Source organism: Microcaecilia unicolor, chromosome 2 (genome assembly GCF_901765095.1).
Source record: "Microcaecilia unicolor chromosome 2, aMicUni1.1, whole genome shotgun sequence".
Classification (NCBI taxonomy): domain Eukaryota; kingdom Metazoa; phylum Chordata; class Amphibia; order Gymnophiona; family Siphonopidae; genus Microcaecilia; species Microcaecilia unicolor.
Genome location: NC_044032.1, coordinates 3,799,767 through 3,820,029, shown reverse-complemented (window position 1 = coordinate 3,820,029; position 20,263 = coordinate 3,799,767). Strand labels below are relative to the sequence as shown.

General features: G+C 48.2%; 2 protein-coding genes and 1 long non-coding RNA gene across 7 annotated transcripts in view; 1 reads left to right on the top strand and 2 right to left on the bottom strand.

Annotated features, from left to right (window-relative positions):
- Window positions 1–1,366, bottom strand: part of LOC115462756 — a 52,109-nt gene extending 50,743 nt beyond the window's left edge. For 4 of the 5 annotated variants that reach the window (XR_003940952.1, XM_030192737.1, XM_030192738.1 and 1 more), the window contains exon 1: window positions 864–1,365. Coding sequence is in view for 4 of the 5 variants with exons in the window: in XM_030192737.1 (XP_030048597.1) it covers window positions 864–1,206 (343 nt within the window). In the remaining variant the exon portion in view is untranslated. Of the gene's footprint in view, window positions 1–863 lie in introns of all 5 variants that reach the window. The other variant, XM_030192739.1, reaches the window with a different exon arrangement.
- A 52-nt stretch (window positions 1,367–1,418) lies between these two features.
- LOC115462757 overlaps window positions 1,419–20,263 on the top strand; it is a 32,166-nt gene continuing 13,321 nt past the window's right edge. Inside the window, exons 1-2 of the long non-coding RNA XR_003940953.1 lie at window positions 1,419–1,508; window positions 6,370–6,482. This is a non-coding gene — a long non-coding RNA (uncharacterized LOC115462757). The remainder of the gene's footprint in view (window positions 1,509–6,369; window positions 6,483–20,263) is intronic.
- The window catches only part of LOC115462755 (receptor-type tyrosine-protein phosphatase kappa-like), a 230,236-nt gene continuing 221,771 nt past the window's right edge, over window positions 11,799–20,263 (bottom strand). Inside the window, exons 28-29 of the mRNA XM_030192735.1 lie at window positions 15,157–15,292; window positions 11,799–12,682 (exon numbers count right to left, since the gene is read on the bottom strand). Coding sequence (XP_030048595.1) covers window positions 12,608–12,682; window positions 15,157–15,292 — 211 coding nt within the window. The 3' untranslated portion in view covers window positions 11,799–12,607. The remainder of the gene's footprint in view (window positions 12,683–15,156; window positions 15,293–20,263) is intronic.

Below are 20,263 nucleotides of genomic sequence, written 5' to 3'. Positions count from 1 at the left end.
CAGCCTTCTACATGGAATGTTGCTAGTGGAATAGCAACATTCCATGTAGAATCTCCAATAGTAGCAACATTCCATGTAGAATCTCCAATAGTAGCAACATTCCATGTAGAATCTCCAATGGTATCTATTTTACTGTCATAGTAATGCTTTGATGTTTCACTTATATATACTGTCATCTACCAACATTTGCTTATTTCCGATCTGAGGAAGAAGGGCAACCTTCGAAAGCTAATCAAGAAATGTATTAAGTTATGTCCAATAAAAAAGGTATCATCTTATTTTCTTTTCCATGTTTTATTTTGTTTGATTTCTATTGATAACCTTTAAGAGTGGACTAACACGGCTACCACACCTCTCTATTTAACATGTAGAACCCCAAAGAGTGGCAACATTCCATGTAGAATCCCAAAGAGTAGCAAGATTCCATGTAGAACCCCAAAGAGTAGCAACATTCCAAGTAGAATCTCAAAGACTAGCAAGATTCCATGTAGAAGAAGGGCAACCTTCGAAAGCTAATCAAGAAATGTATTAAGTTATGTCCAATAAAAAAGGTATCATCTTATTTTCTTTTCCGTGTTTTATTTTGTTTGATTTCTATTGATTCCCTTCCCCTTAGTTTGTTCTGTTTACTTGTCTTATCTAGATAGTAAGCTGTTTGAGCAGGGACTGTCTTCTGTGTATGGTGTACAGTGCTGCTACTGTTTAGCATTTATATAGCGCTAGAAAGTGGAGCTTACAATCTAATAGAGAAAAAGTAACAAAGCATTAATAAAGTAAGTAGATCCATTGCCCCTGGTACCGAATGGGGTTTCGCGATTCCCCTCTGGCAGCAGCCCCGCCCCCTCCCTCCCTCCGTCTCTCACCCGGGAGCCGTCGCTCGCCGAACACGGGCCGGCCCGCCTGCTTCCAGAGGCGGCGGAGGAGGCCGTAGTGGCGGGGGGAGCACAGGCCCTGCGGCCTCCCCTGGCCCTGCCTCCGGGCCTCCCTCTCCGAGTAGAAGGCCTGCTTCATCTTCTTCCACTTGGCCCGGCACTGGGCCACGTTGCGCGGGTAACCCCGGGCCGCCAGCTCCCCGCAGATGTCCCGCCACAGCGCTTCGTTAGGCCGGCTGGTGGAGGCCATGAGCAGCCGGACGCCCCCCGAGTGGCCGATCCGGGCCAGCAGGAGGCGCACCTCCTCCGGGCTCCAGCAGTGGCCTCTGGGCATCTTTCCACAACAGAGCAGGAAGAAGAGTCCCCGCCCCCTGCCACTTCCGCAGGCCTCGAGCAGAGCCGGGGACTCGCCTGTCTCCTCCCTCGCCCCGGCCCATGCCTAGCTCAGCCAGGAACAAGTCCGCCTCCCTCAGTCGCCGCCCACCGTTCCGACAGCGCATGTCTCCACTTGACCTCACTTCCTGTGGGGATGGGGGGGGGGACCTGCACGGGGCGCGTATGTAAATAACTTTAATTTTATGCTTTGCTACTGGTCCGGGTCAGTGACGTCACTTGCTGCAAGATCGTCTGCTACAGGTAAGCAACTTCTGTTCTATTTAGCCCAGAACAAGTCCGCCTCCCTCAGTCGCCGCCCACCGTTCCGACCGCGCATGTCTCCTCCACTTGACCTCACTTCCTGTGGGGATGTGGGGGGCGGTGTTACTGCGCGTTTATACTGGGGGAACCTGCACGGGGCGCGTATGTAAATAAAGAGTAGTTACTTACCTGTAACAGGTGTTCTCCGAAGACAGCAGGCTGCATATTTTCACAAGTGGGTGATGTCACGTCGGCCCCGGAGGATTTCAAAGCAAAATCTAAAAATCTCTTTTATGGTGTTTTGTCGCGCGAGCGATCGCATTGCGCATGTGCGCACACATCTTCCCGCTCGCTGTGCGGACACGCCCCTCAGTTAAATCCAAAAGATGAAGGCGACAACTCCAAAAGGGGAGGTGGGAGGGTTTGTGAGAATATGCAGCCTGCTGTCTTCGGAGAACACCTGTTACAGGTAAGTAACTACTCTTTCTTCGAAGACAAGCAGGCTGATATTCTCACAAGTGGGGTATCCCTAGCTTCCAGGCTTACACAACACAACAAACAGTGGTCAATTTAGTCTCGCAACGGCGAGGCCAGAATAAAAATTGACCTGAAAAGAAGAAACATCTAAATGAGTGTAGTCTGGAACAGAACAAACATGGGCTTAGGAGGGTTGGAGTTGGATTCTAAACCCCAAATAAGTTCTGCAGCCCCGACTGCCCAAACCGACTGTCGCGTCGGCCATCCTGCTGAAGGCAGTAGTGAAATGTGAATGTGTGGACTGATGACCACACCGCAGCCTTGCAGATCTCTTCAATAGTGACTGATCTTAGATGAGCCACCGTCTCAGCCATGGCTCTAATTTTGTGAGCCGTGACATGGCCCTCTAGAGTCAGTCCAGCTTGGACAAAAACGAAGGAGATGCAATCTGCTAGCCAAGAAGAAATGATGCGGTTTCCGACAGCAACTGGCATGAAAAGAAATAAACAACTGGGCGGACTGTCTGAGGGAGCTCATCCGCTCCATGTAAAAAGTGCGCAGCTTGCTTTCGCCAGGGCTTGTAAGATGAGGGAGAAAGAATGTTGGCAAGACAATTGACTGGATCAGATGGTACTCTGATACCAGCGCCAGTAAGAACTTTGGCTGCATGCGGAGAACTACTCTGTTAAGATGAGAAGTAAGGTAAGGCGCTTGAGCTACTAGAGTCTGAAGCTCACCGACCTTACGAGTTGAAGGAACAGCCACCAAGGAAAACGACCTTCCAGGTCCAATACTTCAGATGGCAGGAATCCAGTGGCCCAAATTGAGCTTGCAGCAGCTGGATGAAAACGACATTGAGACCCCAAGATACTGGATAAGGAGTGATAGGGGCTTTGACCGAAGCATAAGAGCCAATTTTCAAAATTATTGGGGGTGCTAAGCCCAACAGAAATAACCCCCCCTAGACACATACAAGGAATTCTCTCAATATTGGGGGAGAAGTAAACCTCTCATGAAGTGGACAGCTAAAGGCTGACCTTCTACACGTTGATGATAAGCACTTATTGCACGAAGATGAACACTGACAGAGTTGGTCTTGAGACCAGACTCAGACAGGTGTAGAAAGAACTCAAGCAAGGTCTGTATAAGACAAGAGGCAGGATCTAGGGCCTTGCTGTCACACCAGACGGCAAACCTCTTCCATGAAAAAGAATAACACCTCTTTGTGGAATCTTTCTGGAAGCAAGCAAGACTCGGGAGACACTCTCTGGAAGACTCAACGAAACCCACACTCTCAACATCCAGACCGTATGAGCCAGAGATTGGAGGTTGGGATGTAGAAGTGCCCCCTCGTTCTGCGTAATGAGAGCTGGAAAACATTCCAACTCCAGAAGAAGAGGGAACCATATCTGACGCGGCTAGAAGGGAGCGATCAGAATCATGGCTCCACAATCTTGCTTGAGAATCAGCAAAGTCTTTTCCACCAGAGGTATGGGAGGATACGCATACAGAAAGCCTGTCGCCCAATGAAGGAGAAAGGCATCCGATGCTAGCCTGCCGTGAACCTGCAGCCTGGAACAGAACTGAGGGACTTTGTGATTGGACTAAGTAGCAAAAAGATCCACTGAGGGGGTATCTCACTTCCGGAAGATCTCTCGAGCTACAGCCATGCTCAACAACCATGACTGTAGCATTATCCTGCTCAGCCTGTCGGCCAGACTGCTGTTTACGCCAACTAGATAAGTGGCTTGGAGAAAACATGCCGCGTTGGCGGGCCCACCGCTACATCTGCATGGCATCCTGACTCATAGGGCAAGATCCAGTACTCCTTTGTTATCGAGTACCTCACAACCCGATTGTTTGGTTGAATTAAAATAATTTGGTTGGATAGCCAGGAGGGATGCAACCTTCGTCAGCAGCTTTTGTGACTGAGGAAGTTGGACGGGACGCCTCAGAATCAAAATGGAGAGAATTGACCACCTCTGAAGGGAATTCCGAAAACTGGTGAACAGTTGGGTCACATCCTCTAGATACCCTGAACTTGATACCACTGGGAAGCTAGGATGCACTGAGCGGATGTCATGTGTAAAAGTGCTATGGGAGTTACGTGAACTGTGGAAGCCATGTGCCTAGAAGTCTCAATATTTACTGTGCTGTAATCTGTTGAGACGGGCAATCATCGTGTTAAGGGAACACATGCACTCCCAGTCCATGAAGATACACTGCAACAACAGCCAGGCACTAGGAAAAACATACTTTGGACGCAAACTGGGTATAAGTATCCTGTAAGTCCAGAGAGCATAACCAATCGTTTTCCTGAAGTATGGGAAGAAGGATGCCCAGGGAAAGCATCCTGAACCAAATATCTGTTTAGGCCCCTTATGTCTATGATGGGACGCAACCCACAAGGAAGCACCTGGAATAGAATCTCAACCCTTCTTGCCCTGGTGGAACGGGCTCGACTGCATTTGTGCTGAGAAAAGCAGAGAGTTCCTCTGCAAGTACCCACTTGTGATGGAAGCTAAAGGATTAAGCTCCCAATGAGCAATGTGGAGGGTTTGATTCCAGATTGAGAATGTATCCTAACCGGACTATTTGAAAAACCCACCGGTTGGAGGTTACAAGAAGTCACCTTTGGTGGAGAAAATTTAAACTTCCCCCCGACAGGCAGATTGGCCGGTACGGACATTTTTTTTTTTTATGGTGGCTATGCTGAATTGGAGCCAGTCAAAAACCCCTCCTAAAATGTGGGCTTGTTTTACTTTGCTGGCGAGAGAGAGCCCACAGATAACAATTTACCAGCACACTCTTGTTTAATAAGAAAAAAGAAAAAAAGAAACTTATAAAGAAAAACTTATAAGTTTTGATTCTCATTTCAGACACAGCCCCTTGTGACTCTGGCAATTACTTAACCTTTCCTTGCCCCAGGTACAAAAAGTACCTGTATATGTAAGCCACAATGAGCCTGCCATGAGAAAGTACAAATGAAAAAATAAAGAACACCCAAAAGGGTAAAATAAAAAAGAGATTTAACTCCGAGGACCTGAAGAAAACACGAAGCACTAACGAACTCCGTGTCTCCTCAGACGCGGAAAAAGAAGAACTGAGGGGCCTGTCCGCACAGCGAGCGGGAAGAGGTGTGCGCACATGCGCAGTGCGATCGCTCGCGCGACGGTAGGCCGTAAAAGAGATTTTTAGATTTTGCTTTAAAATCCTCCGGGGCCGACGTGGCGTCACCCACTTGTGAGAATATCAGTCTGCTTGTCTTCGGAGAACTTTAATTTTATGCTTTGCTACTGGTCCGGGTCAGTGACGTCACGGGAGAGTCACCTGCTGCAAGATCATCTGCTACAGGTAAGCAACTTCTGTTCTTTCTATTTAGCCCAGTAAACGTCCGTCCGCCTCAGTCACCGCCCTTTCCACACCCACCATTCCCAACCGCGCATGTCTCTCGACTTGACCTCACTTCCTGCGCACGCAGGTCCTAAGGTCGGAGACGAAGTGACGTCAAGACGTTGAACCCAATTAAGTCGATGAAATCTCGGTTTCCACTCCCCAGCGCAGCCGTCATCCAGTGCACTCAAAACAAAGCAAGCCAGCCTGTGACCTGCTTCATCCACATTGTCGTTCTTTATTTGTTGGTGGCATTTTGATTTAATTTCCCTTATATTTTCAAACATGGCAGCTTGTGCAGCATATGGATATACATAGTAGCGGAATAACTTTTCATTGGTTATAAATTGTTATAAATGGGTTATAAATTGTTGTAACAAATTGTATTTCCATCATTTATATCATACTAGTAAAAAAGCCCCGTTTCTGATGCAAATGAAACGGGGGCTAGCAATGTTTTCTTCTGTGTGCATGTGGGAGTGTGTGTGTCTCTGGCCTCTCTCCCCTCCCCCCTCTGAGTCCTTCACTGTTACAGAGCCAGCGATTTGATTTCGTGCTCTGCTGTTTTCCTTCACTGACTGTGTTACAGAGAGGGCGGGGCAGACATTCATAGGGAAACCGGATATCTCGCCCCCTTCACACTTCCGGCTGGAGGCTTCATAGAATGTTGGTTTTGCCTTTTATATAGAGAGATATTTGCAATATCCCTTGTCAAGTTCTGTAAATACTGGTCACCATTTTGTTCATAGCAGTCCTCTCAGAAATTGAAGTGGACACTGCAAAAGATATGTGTAACTATTTGTTCCAGTGTTATTCCACAGACTTTCAGGTCTCTCTCTAGCATTAATTATGATTATCCTATTGTGCTTATTTATAGGGTACTGTGAGTGGCTGTGGGTTATGAAGCGCTGGCGAAACAGGGGCTCTCTGTAGAGCGTACCCAGTAGCTCAAGCCACAGACAAGATAAGTGTCTTTTGCTTCTCTTAATAGAGAACAGGACGTCAGACTCACAGAAACAGAAGCCTTGCTTGCAGATCAGCAGTGCGACCGCACCGGAGAAGAGGACTTCGGATGGCGGCGGTTGGGGACCCCTTCCAGCAAAGGTACCCGACGGCGGCAAGGGGAAAGGGGGGCCGAAAGGGTTTATGTCGGAGGGGGGGGGGGGGTCAAAAGTGGTGGTAGCGGTGGTGGTGGTGAGGGGGGGGGGGTAAAAATGGCAGCTGGGGTCGGTGGTGCTGGGGGGGGGGGGTAAAATATGCCCCCTCACCTCAGGCTCTGGACTCCCCTCCTGCCGAAGTCTGGCTACGCCCCTGACTCAAAGTAAGGCAAATACCACAAATAGGGCCCCCCCAAAAATCCCCAAATAGTCCAAAAGACTTATCTTCAAACAATCCAATGTCCAACATCAGGGAACAATTTAAACACATCGCAGAATAAGGAGGACCCAATGAGCCTCGTTTCACTTCTTCAGGAGTCTAGATAATGACAAATAATCTAATGAAGATGGTTCCAAAGTGCTTTAAGGGCCCTTTTAGAAAGGCACGCTGAAAAAAGGCCTGCAGTAGTGTAGACGCGTGTTTTGGGCACGCGCAGAATCATTTTTCAGCGCACCTGTAAAAAATGCCTTTTAAAACCTTTTTGCTGAAAATGGACGTGCGGCAAAATGAAAATTGCCACGCATCCATTTCGAGTCTGAGACCTTACCACCAGCCATTGACTTAGCAGTAAAGTCTCACAGGATAACCAGGCGGTAACGACCTACGCGCGTCAAATGCCACTTCGCGTGTGTCTGATAGGCGTGTCCAAAAAAAAACAATTATTTTTCAGATGCGCACCAAAAATGAAATTACAGCAAGAGCCACGTGGTAGCCGGGCAGTAACTCCATTTTGGCGTGCATTGGACGTGTGTAGACGTTTACGGGGCTTAGTGAAAGGGCCCCTTTATCGTCTCTGAAGATACCCGATGGTCCACTTCTTTCACTATTAATATTTTGGTGAAAGCCTTTTCCAGTGCGTTTTTTCTAGCGAAAAGGTGCTAATACTCAAATGCTAGGCCACCCTTCAGGGGTAGGGTGATCACCAAGGGACCCACCCCACAATAGCCAGCCCCTCTGTAACCAGTCACAAAATCTATGACAAGGCAGAATTGGTGTGTAGAGCCTGAGCTCTTTCATTAAAACTTGGGGACTATGAGTCAATTTTAGCAGACAATGGAAAAGGTGCCAGTACTCAGTACCCCCAAGTACCCCCCCCCCCCCCCCCCAAAAAAAAAAATGCCCTGGCCTTTTCACTTCCGAACTGCTTCTGTGGATGCTATGAAATCATATTGAAGAGCTGTTGAGTTATTAGAAAAAAAAGTTGGGACTGACTAGATGAGTTTTATGGTCCATATCTCCCATTAGATTCTATGGGCCACATTTTCCACTGGCACACTCAAAAGTCCTTTTACAAAGCGGCAGTAAGCCCAACGCAGGCTTACCACTCGCTAAAAGGGACGTACCGCAGCAGCCCAGCGGTACTTCCCTCCCCCAGGGTGCATCATATCCGGTGTGATCGGGCTAGTGCGGGAGCCCTTACTGCCACCTCAATGGGCAGTGGTAAGTGCTCCCCCCTCCCTGAAACAGCCACGCAGCCATTTCCTGAAAAAAAAACAAAGACCTACCTTTTACCCGCTATGGTAAAAATGGGGCCTTGGTGCATGCCAAAACCACACGCTGACAGCGCAGGCCCCCTTTTGCCGCAGCTTCGTAAAAGGGGCCCTTAGCATATGACACGACATGACCTGGACATCTCAATTTTGATTTGTTCATCTTTTCTAAAATGCTGCTCTGAGTCTTCTCCTTGAATGGTGGACTGGTTTAGATAACTGTTTGAATATTGCATGGGTAAAACTCAGTATGGGAACAGTATTCCCTTATGAGACTCCTGAAGAAATTAAAAAGCCGTGGGATAGCAGTCAATATCCCGTTGTCAACAGGGTAGGGGTTAAAAGATAGAAAACAGAGAGTAGGGTTAAATGGCTAATTCTCTCAATGGAGGAAGGTGGACAGTGGAATGCCATAAGGATCTGTAATAGGACTGGTGCTTTTTAACACATTTATAAATAATCTGAGTAGAGAGGTGTGGTAGCCGTGTTAGTCCACTTTTAAAGGTGATCAATAGAAATCAAACAAAATAAAACATGGAAAAGAAAATAAGATGGTACCTTTTTTATTGGACATAACTTAATACATTTCTTCATTACCGAAGGTTGCCCTTCTTCGTCAGATCGGAAATAAGCAAATGTGGTAGATGACAGTATATATAAGAAAAACGTCCAAGCATTTCATTGACAGTCTAACAGGGTGGGGATGGGTAGGAGGTATGCATGGGAACATCAAAGCATTTCAGAGATAGTCTAACAGGATGGGGGTGGATAGGTGAGAGAGAAGGGTGATACTACTACTACTACTTATCATTTCTATAGCGCTACTAGACGTACGCAGCGCTGTACACTTGAACATGAAGAGACAGTCCCTGCTCGACAGAGCTTACAATCTAATTAGGACAAACAGGACAAACAAGAGATAAGGGAATATTAAAGTGAGGATGATAAAATAAGGGTTCTGAACATAGTGAATAAGGGTTAGGAGTTAAAAGCAGCATCAAAAAGGTGGGCTTTTAGCTTAGATTTGAAGACGGTCAGAGATGGAGCTTGACGTACCGGCTCAGGAAGTCTATTCCAGGCATATGGTGATAAACATAGCAATACAACTTTATGGTTTATAATGGGCTACAAAACCCAGATCTTTGTTAAGTCCTGTCTGTTGGGTGTCAAAATATTCAATCATCTGGAAATGGGAATGACGAATGTATTTGCAGATGACACAAAACTATTCAAAGCTGTTAAATTGCATGCAGATTGTGAGAAATTGCAGGGGGACCTTGAGAGACTAGAAAGCTGGGCATCCAAATGGCACATAAAATTTAATGTCGACAAATGGTAGCACATGATGCTAGGCTCCACATTAGGAGTGGAGGAGTAGCCTAATGGTTAGTGCAGCAGGCTTTGATCCTGGCAACCTGGGTTTGATTCCCACTGCAGCTCCTTGGGCAAGTCACTTAACCCTCCATTGCCCCAGCTGCAAAAACTTAGATTGTGAGCCCACTAGGGACAGAGAAAGTACCTGTATATAATGTGTACAGTGCTGTGTACTCTGCCGCATGTCTTATATTCCGCCAAAACCGTTATTCTCATACCCCTCTCCTCAGGTCACTTCACTGGCTTCCGATCAGATACCACATACAATTCAAGCTTCTCCTCCTTACTTACAAATGCACTCACTCTGCTGCTCCTCTCTACCCTCATCTCCCCCTACGTTCCTGCCCGTAACCTCCACTCACAAGACAAATCCCTCCTCTCAGTACCCTTCTCCACCACTGCCAACTCCAGGCTCCGTCCATTTTGCCTTGCCTCACCCTATGCCTGGAACAACCTTCCCCAGTCCCTACGACAAGCCCCCTCCCTACCCATCTTCAAATCCTTGCTTAAAGCTCACCTCTTCAATGCTGCTTTCGGAACCTAACCTTTCGAACATATAGGCTGCCCCATTCTGCCTGACCTATCAGATTGACTGTACATTTGTCTTTTAGATTGTAAGCTCCTTGAGCAGGGACTGTCCTTCCATGTTAAATTGTACAGCGCTGCGTAACCCTAGTAACGCTTTAGAAATGTTAAGTAGTAGTACTATAGAAACGATTAGTAGCTTATCTGCCCCTCTAGCAAAGCTACTACCAGAAACTGTACCTGACCCCATATGAGCAACCTTCTTAGAATAATTGTGGATACCAAATCCATCAAAGATTTCATCTCCTTGGACAAAAGAAAGCATTTGCCCAATACTGGGGGTGCTCAAACATCCACAGACCCCTTTTCTCACCCAGAGAGCAGGGTTTTACAGCAAAAAGGTTTGGCTGTGGGAGAGAGCATAATTTGCTTGCTCTCTCCTTCCCTTTACTGAAAGCACATTTAATTTATGTTTCTGGGAAGAGGCTTCCGGCTGAGCTGCTTGGAAGGGGAATGTCAGCTCCTTCACAAACCTTTTTGCCAATTCTGAGCATGGAGGTGACTGAAGAAAAGTAGACGGAGGTAAAAGACACTGTAATACGACAACATAACCCTCCTTGATGAAATGTTTATTAAAATCTGTCAGCATGAATTTGGACTTCGTAAAAGGATTACATGAATATATGTGAAATTTGGATCAAACTATAATTCAAAGATAAAAGCATTTTAAAGCTTAAAAAATTCTATACAGAAGAATGAGCAGCTATGGAATGAGATTTAATTCTAATAAATCTTGCACAGATACAATAAAAGCAAGAAAAATGTTTCAGTTACACCATATATTTTGTCCCATCCGTTTATCACAAACATGTTGTAATGATTTGTTCAAACGCTGGAGCTGTAATTGGGAGTGGAGGAGTAGCTTAATGGTTAGAGCAGTGGGTTACGAACCAGGGTAAACCAGTGTTCCAATCCAAGTCACATTCCTTGTGATCTGGGGTAAGTCATTTAACCCTCCATTTTAAGATCTCTGGGGAATGGAAAATACCCTGGCTACCTGAATGTAATTTGCCTTGAGCTACAACTGAAAAAAAAATATGAGTTAAGTCCAAATCTCTTCCCTACTAGGGTAAAGATGATAGTCAATCCAAAAAAGATGAACAGGATCCTCCAGGAAAGACCAAGAATAGCAAACAGTGAGGATAATCAAAACCTTATGAACCAAGGCAGTCTATTTATTATTAGATTAGATTTTGCTCACATCGTTTCAGTAGTAGCTCAAGGTGAGTTACATTCAGGTACACTGGGTAATTCTCTGTCCCAGGAGAGCTCACAATCTAAGTTTGTACCTGAGGTGATGGAGGGTTAAGTGACTTGCCCAGAGTCACAAGGAACTGCAGCAGGAATTGAACTCAGTTCCCCAGGATCAGAGTCCACTGCATTAACCACTAGGCTACTTTTCCACTAGCAACATTCCATGTAGAAGCCTGCCCTTGCAGATCAGCAATGCGGCCACGCAGGCTTCTTTTTCTGTGATTCTGATGTCAGTGCGTTTGTTGAAAGCAGTATGCTGCTTCGCTGTGCTGTCCCTTCGCTTAAAATCAAACATAGTAACATAGTAGATGACAGCAGAAAAAGACCTGCATGGTCCATCCAGTCTGCCCAAGATAAACTCATATGTGTATACCTTACCTTGAATTTGTACCTGTCTTTTCCAGGGCACAGACCGTATAAGTCTGCCCAGCAGTATTTCCCGCCTCCCAACCACCAGTCCCGCCTCCCATCACCGGCTCTGGTACAGACCGTATAAGTCTGCCCTCTCCTATCCTAGCCTCCCAACCACCAACCCCTCTTCCCCCCACCTGCTCCGCCACCCAATTTCAGCTAAGCTTCTGAGGATCCAAACAGAAACAAACTTTTGAGAGCAAACTCCTCTAGTCACGAGATAGGTAGAGCTGTTTGCTTTCAACAAACGCCCTGAATTTTACAATATAGCCGTATGTACTCTTTCAAACTTCGTGACCCCTGACGCAGGCGCTTAGCGCCGAAACACGGACCGTGTCGGGTCCATTCAAAGATCTGTTCCTTACAATACACGATTAAAGGTTTCATTCCCCTTTTTTTGAAGGCTCCTGGTACTTTTTTTGTTTTGCTGTTTGGACTTTTGTTTGTACTTTGCTCCCTCTCGTTGCTGTACATAAGCATAACTTTTAAGCTCCTAAATTAAAATTAATTTTTAGCTGAAAACTTATGCTCCAAAGTTTAGCTAAAAGTAGGGCACAGATTTAGACACTCAGCTTTTTTCTTTAATATCAGACCTGATATTTGCACCTTTACATTCATGAGCAATTTTTCTTTTTGTTGTTTGATATCTTTCAATAAATAAATATTTAAAGTAACGACTGGAACGGAACAAGAGGTAAAATGAGTGGAAATGTGCAAGCAGAGCGTTCACAGGGCTCTCCATTTCACTGGAAAGTACATGAAGACATTCAATAGATTCTCCTCAAGCACTGTGTAGTTGCCTGTGGAATTCTGACCCCACAGAAACATCCATGCGAGTCAGGTTTCTGGCACAAAACCACTGAGAATCAGACTTTGCCACAGGGTGTGGACATCTGCTGACTTATCCACATCTGCAGCCCTAGAGGAACTGGGCCACAGTTCTTTCAGAAACAAAATCTACTTGAAGTTCCCATAGGTTTCAAAAGAGTCCAAATAATTGAGTGCCAGCTGGTAACAAAACCTGTATTGTTCCTGGAGAAAGAAAGCAAGAAACAGGGCTTTAATTTGTGACTAGGGAGTAACATGAGAACAGGCTCAGAGAAGCTTCCTAGATCACTTCACTATCCTAGAAGAATCCCATCTACTGAACCTTTAAGCTTGTGGCGGTCGCTGTCCTGAGCAGATATTTAGTAACAGGACATCCTGAAATTCCCTCACACAAAGCAATGCAATGTCCCTTCTCCGGACCTTCCAGATTGGACTTGGAAGCAAATATTGCGTGTTCCTTCCTAAAATAGTCCTAAGGATTTCTGTGTTTTTTTCTTGTGCCTATGCTGATCACAGAGGTTCAAATACACACCTATTTGCCTTTATAAAATGGTCTCCCTTGAAGCTCTTACACAGAGTTATAACAGATCCTAGTATTTATTTCTTGTGTCTCATTAACCGCCTTTAATTAGAGAGAAGGTAATGTACAGGAGAATGCAGGGGCGGACTGACGGTGGTCGGGGTCCCTGGGCAGTAAGGGTCATCGAGGCCCCCCCAGCCACTGCCTGCTGCCCCACCACAGCCCTCCTTATGCACATCACAGAACCCCACCACCGCAATTGCCGCCCCCTCCCACACACTACGGACCCTGCAAATAGGTCCTACCTTGAAGGTCCCTGGTGGTCTAGTGGCTTCTTTGGGGGCAGTCGGACAGGAAATAAATCCCACTCTTTCCTGCCCACTGATGCTAGTGTGCCCAGGGCCGGCACCAGCGTGTTTTTAGGGAAGTCTCAGTAGCCATTTTGAAAACACGCCTGCCCTGGGCACACTAGCGGCAGCAGGCAGGAAAGAGTGGGATTCTTTCCTGTCTGGCTGCCCCAGAAGAAGCCATTAGACCACCAGGGACCTTCAAGGTAGGACCGTCAGCAGCAGCAGACAACCAAACAGAACCTCTGGGCCCTCGGGCATTGTCCACTCCTGACCCTACATGTATATTAACCCCATAGCAGTCAGCGGTTTTTAGAACTCCAGCCGCCACATGTAAAAAAACCACTGGATTCTCAGTGCCAGTATCGGCCCAGCACTGAATAATCAAGAACCAGCACTGATCTGTGGTGCTGTCCAGTTAGCGATGAAATTCAGACTGCTATCCATTTAACTAACTGGATAAAGTTAGGATAACCTTTCTCCTGTCCTAATTTTTCTGGTTAGTGGTATGAATATTGCCACTAACTGGATAACCTACTGCTCCACCCACAGACCATGCTGGCACTGTCCAGCAGGGCTGCCGAGAGGGGGGGCAGGAGGGGCAAAATTCCTCGGGCCGGCGCCAGGGTCAGGCCACCGGCGCTGCAGTCCTCGGTCTCACCTGCCTGCCTCCTTGGCTCTGGGCCCCCTTCATTCAAACCGGCAGTCACAGATCACGTCTCTTCTGGCCTTCCCTCCCTGTGTCCCGCCCTCACGGAAACTGGAAGTTACATCAGACGAGGGCGGGACACAGGGAGGGAAGGCCAGAAGAGACGCGATCTGCGACTTCCGCTTTGAATGAAGGGGGCCCGGAGCCGTTGAGGTAGGCAGGTGAGACCGCGGACTGCAGCGGCGGGGGGAGCGACGGGGGGCGGCAGCTGCGGGGTGGCCTTGCCCCGGGCCCGGCCTAGTCTCTCGGCGGCCCTGCTGTCCAGATAGTACCAAGGCAGTAAGAGGGAATTTTCAGTAGCTCTTTCTGGTTAGTGCTGAGGAAGTCAGAGTAGGGGCGGACTGACCATTGGAGCAACCGGGCAGTGACCGAGGGCCCAGAGGCTCTGCCCGGTTGCCCTTGCTCACCACTGGTGCTGCCTCTGCACACTGCCCCGCTGCCTATGATCTGTACCAGCTCCGTGGTTTAAAATGGTGGCCACAAACTCTCGCGAGACTACCGTGAGAGGCTGCAGACGCTATTTTAAACTGTGGAGCTGCTGCGGAAAGCAGCAGCAGCAGCAGGGATGGAAGAAGGTGAGAAAGGGGAGATCAGAGGACATGCTGCTGGACATGGAGGAAGGTAAGGGCTGCGGGGACAGCGGTAGCATGTGGGGTGGGAGGGGCGACAGGGGTGGCGGTGGCAGTGGGGGGCCCAGAGCAGAGTACTCTTGGTACCTGGGGGCCCAGAGTACTCTCAGGCCACCCCTGAGGGAATTTTCAGTGGCTCTGTCTGGTTAGTGCTGCTGAATTTTCCCCTGGCTGGCATTTATCTGGTCAGGAGCACCTTTGAATATCGGCTAGTATGTGCATAAGTTTATCTACACGTCAGGCAGGCAGCTTGGTAAACAGACCATTTCTGCAGGTAAAGCACTTACTATTACACTGCTTTAGCCTGTTTTTTTGTTTTCCACAGAAAAGTTGGTATACAGAAATCTTTAATAAACATAAAATAATGTTTCAGAACTGATGCAGGCCAGCTAGAATCAACTTTGATAGCATGGAAATGTTCTCCTTATCCTTAATCCACTGCTTTATCAACTCTCAGGACGGTCAGGGCTTACCACATTTGGGATGAGTTGATAGCGTTTCTTCTTCAGGCTCCTGACTGTGGATGAAACATCCACCAGTCCCTCCGTCCGAATCTGTTCGCATATGATGCTCCCAGCACAAAAGAGCCCCGAACGACTGGCCCCATCCCTATGGAATAGAAAGGAAGCCTTTAATCTGGCACCACAGACGGAGCTTAGAATCAGCTCTGGGCAGGAGGCACAGAGTAATATCAAAGCACTGGGATAGATATTCAGTGGATAGGAAGACTCCTATCCAGTTAAAACCCACTGGCTGGCTCTGCCGCTGACATTCAGAAGCACTTAACCAGATAGAAAGTGCCGATGGATATTGGCAGAGATCATTGTGGCTCTATCTGGTTCGTGCTGGAGTGGTTTGGGATAGAGTCGGGGTGGAGCTGAGACTTATTCGGTTAGTGACTATTTCAGTGTGCTTCTAGCAAAAAAGGTGCCGGTACTCAAATGTCAGGCCACCTTTAGGGATGAGGTGATCACTGAGGGACCCACCCCACAATAGCCAGTCACAGAATCTATGACAAGGCAGAATTGGTGTGTAGAGCCTGAGCTCTTTCATTAAAACTTGGGGACCATGGGCCAATTTCAGCACACAATGGAAAAGGTGCCGGTTCTCAGTACCCCCAAGTACACCCTCAAAAAAAGTCCTGCTATTTTCAGGCCTGCTAACCGAGTCATTGCCTGGATAAAGTTAGGATAGCAACAAGGCCCCAATCTGAGCATCAGCCTAAATGCTGAGTAACTAGTGAAGTAATTAAATTTGCTGACGACACAAAGTTATTCAAAGTTGTTAAATCGCAAGAGCACTGTGAAAAATTACAAGAGGACCTTACAAGACTGGGAGACTGGGCGTTTCAATGGCGGATGACGTTTAATGTGAGCAAGTGCAAAGTGATGCATGTGGGAAAGAGGAACCCGAATTATAGCTACGTCATGCAAGGTTCCACATTAGGAGTCACAGACCAAGAAAGGGATCTAGGTGTCGTCATTGATGATACGTTGAAACTCTCTGCTCAGGGTGTGGAGGTGGCTAAGAAAGCAAACAGAACGTTAGGTATTATTAGGAAAGGAATGGAAAAGAAAAACGAGGACGTTATAATGCCTTTGTATCACTCCACGGTGCGACTGCACCTTCAATATTGTGTGCAATTCTGGTCACTGCATCTCAAAAAAGATATAGTAGAATTAGAAAAGGTACAGAGAAGGGTGATGAAAATGATAGAGGAGCTGAGACGACTTCCCTATGAGGAAAGGGAAAGCGAATGGAAGCAGCCAGGGCTCTTCAGCTTTGAGAAAAGATGGCGGAGGAGAGATATGATAGATGTCTTAAAATAATGAATGGAGTGGAACGGGTAGATGTGAATCGCTTGTTTACTCTTCCCAAAAATACTAGGACTGGGGGACACGCAATGAAGCTGAAAAGTAGTAAATTTAAAACGAATCGGAAAAAATATTTCTTCACTCAACATGTATTAGCGATCAGTCAGGTACAAACCAGCAGGGTCTCCTTTGCCATTTCACAGACTAGAGTTTTTTCTGTGTTTAGCAGTCCAGAGGGCAGGGGAATAGTCTCTGCACGGTGTGCACACTCAGGCTTTGACCAGCACACTAGTGCCTCACTGGATCCGATGAGGACCCCAGAGGCAACAGCCACCACAGACAGCAAATAGCAACCAGTGTGGCTACAGCAGCAGCATCAGGGAATCCAACAGCTAGGACAGGGGGCCCTGGCCTAAGGATCTACCGAACATGAGGGCCAGGACAGGGCTACATGTACATGATACTGGACATTGTAAACCTCAGTGCTGGCAATGAGTGGTCAAATGCCCCAATATCATGAGTGTTGCATTATGGGAAATTGCCTTTGTCCCCCTGGATGTTCCCCACTTTCCATTTCCTGACTCATGATGCAATCTTTTCTCCAACTGGTCACCCCCAGAAGCAGGGTATCTTGGAGCAGTTTTTAACCAGGGGATAAATCTCCATTTCAAACACTGGGCTCTGTGCTGAGGTTGCAGCTACCCATAGGCGGTCGGTGGCCCAACTGTTTGGGGAGGCTAAAGGGGGTGGGGTTGGGGGCGGAGCTTAAACCCATAATTGTCACCAGCATCAAGCACCCCCTCCTCCCACCCACCTAGCACCAGGCACCCCTCCCACCCAGCATCAGGCCTGCCTGCCTTCCTCCCTCCCTCCCACCCAGCAGCATCAGGCCTTCCTCCTTCCCACCCACCCAGCATCAGGCCTTCCTCCTTCCCTCCCTCCCACCGAGTACCAGGTCCAGTTTCCTGCCCCCCCCCCCTCCGAAATTTAAAACTTGATACCTGCTCGGGGTTAAGGGAAGGCGGCGTCGGCAGCGACACAGTACGTCAGCACCAGTGAAACGCGTGCTGGCTTGGCGCACCTTCAGCTTCCCTTCTTTCTGTCTCTCAAGCGCTGGTTGCCCTCAAGGGCGGGGGAAGCTGAAGGCGCGCCGAGCCAGCACGCGTTTCACTGGTGCTGACATGCTGTGTCGCTGCCGACGCCGCCTTCCCTTAACCCCGAGCAGGTATCAAGTTTTAAATTTCGGAGGGGGGGGGGGCGGGAGGCAGGCAGCGAAGGTCACAACTGGGAAGCCTCTTATACGGAGCGCCTATGCAGACACCATTTCTCTTTCTCAGACCCGAAAATAAAGCATTGACTGAAATATTCTAAGACACTTATAGCAGCTATATAGACCTGGAGACTCTGTCCAGCTCACTCTCAATTCCATTTCATCTTACAGTAAGTTCTATGTGTATTCAATTATTTTTATACTAGTAAAAAAGCCCCGTTTCTGATGCAAATGAAACGGGGGCTAGCAATGTTTTCTTCTGTGTGCATGTGGGAGTGTGTGTGTCCCTGCCCTCTGGCCTCTCTCCCCTCCCCCCTCTGAGTCCTTCACTGTTACAGAGCCAGCGATTTGATTTCGTGCTCTGCTGTTTTCCTTCACTGACTGTGTTACAGAGAGGGCGGGGCAGACACTCATAGGGAAACCGGATATCTCGCCCCCTTCACACTTCCGGCTGGAGGCTTCATAGAACGTTGGTTTTGCCTTTTATATAGAGAGAGATAATAAGTGTTTTAGACGTTAAGAAGCAGGTTGCCTGTATATGAAGTTACATTTGTGTTTGGTTCCTTAAGTAGTTGAATGAAAACATGTAATGAGGAGAGAAAACATCTTCTGAAAAGAAGAAAATCCTAACTTTGGCTACCATGTAATATTACACTTGACTGCCTTGTCTCGTGGGGGGTGGGGGTCTTCAATTCAGGGAAATCATAGGCTGATGTATTAAATGAATCCAAGGTGGAGATACGGCAGAGGTTATTTTCCCCTATTTGCAGGCTCAATGTGGCTTACATAGTACCGTGATGGCGAACGCCAATTCCGGTGTCAGAAATAGAGTAGTAATTGCGTTAAATTTCATGAGTAACAGGGTGTCGTTAGGTAGTTGAGGAGGGAGCATTAAGTGTTCTGTTCTGGTACAAGTTTCGTTGTGTCGCAGATAACAGATAGCTGAAATGTATCATCTGAAAACTGTTTAGAAGGTTGTAGCATAAGTGATAGATTGATGTACAAAGGGGACCAATACTGTGTGCACTGTGTGAGGGTTTACCGAGAAGACGGTCTCAAGGAAAGCGAGAGCAACCCCGGAGGGAGATAGGGAGGCCTTCACAAACCTCTTGTTGAGGAGGAGCACGCCCTCCGGTGGCCAAGAGACTGTTTAGAATAAGGAATAAGCCCAGGGACCACCATTCCCACAATGCGCCTGACCCAATACAGGACTCACAGGAAGTGAAGGGGGAGGGGCAGGATTGGGAGATGGTTTCTAATCAGGGAGATGAGGAGCAGCTGGGGGAGCTCTGGGAGGAGGAAGAAGAGATGGAATGGGATAAAAAGGAGGATATGGAGGTGGCTGCATGTGCACAGACTGCTGGTGCTAAGGTGAGAGGTTTCTGGGCTGCTGCAGGGCCACCGAGAGACTGGGCTGGGCCCGGGACAAGGCCACCCCCCCCCCCAGGTTGTCGCCGCCCCCCCCACCCCCCGAGGGGGGCCCGGCGCCGCAGTCCCACCCGTCACCGGGCCCCTTCCATCCGAACCGCCGCCAGCAGAAGTGCTGTCTTCTGTTCTGACTCCGGCGTGCGCGGCCCATACAGACGCGCTCCTCTCAGCTGAGCTTCGCTGTACTCTGCAGGGCTTCTGTGCGTCTGACATCCTGCACGTGCAGGACGTCAGATGCACAGAAGCCCTGCAGAGTACAGCGAAGGTCAACTGAGAGGAGCGCGTCTGTGTGGGCCGCGCACGCCGGAGTCAGAACAGAAGACAGCACTTCTGCTGGCGGCGGTTCGGATGGAAGGGGCCCGGTGGCGGGTGGGACTGCGGCGCCGGGCCCCCCTTGGAGGCCCGGGCCCCGGGAATTTTGTCCCCCCCCCCCCCCCCCCCCCCCCCCCCCGTCACCCCTCTTGGCGGACCTGGGCTGCTGTACTTCCTCAACTGTCTAGAATTGGTAAGACAGGATTGATGCAGCTGGGAAGGAACCTGTGGCAGCAAGTAATTCAGAAGGTTCAGCTTGGGGGAAGAGTATAAAAGGCTGTGTGATGTGGAGGAGTGGCCTAGTGGTTAGGGTGGTGGACTTTGGTCCTGAGGAACTGAGTTCGATGATTCCCACTTCAGGCACAGGCAGCTCCTTGTGACTCTGGGCAAGTCACTTAACCCTCCATTGCCCCATGTAAGCCGCATTGAGCCTGCCATGAGTGGGAAAGCACAGGGTACAAATGTAACAAAAATAAAATAGATACTATTGGAGATTCTACATGGAATGTTGCTACTATTGGAGATTCTACATGGAATGTTGCTATTCCACATTCCATGTAGAAGCCTGCGCGGCCACATTGGTGATCTGCAAGGGCCGACTTCTACATGGAATGTTGCTAGTGGAATAGCAACATTCCATGTAGAATCTCAAATAGTAGCAAGAGTGGAGGAGTGGCCTAGTGGTTAGGGTGGTGGACTTTGGTCCTGAGGAACTGAGTTCGATGATTCCCACTTCAGGCACAGGCAGCTCCTTGT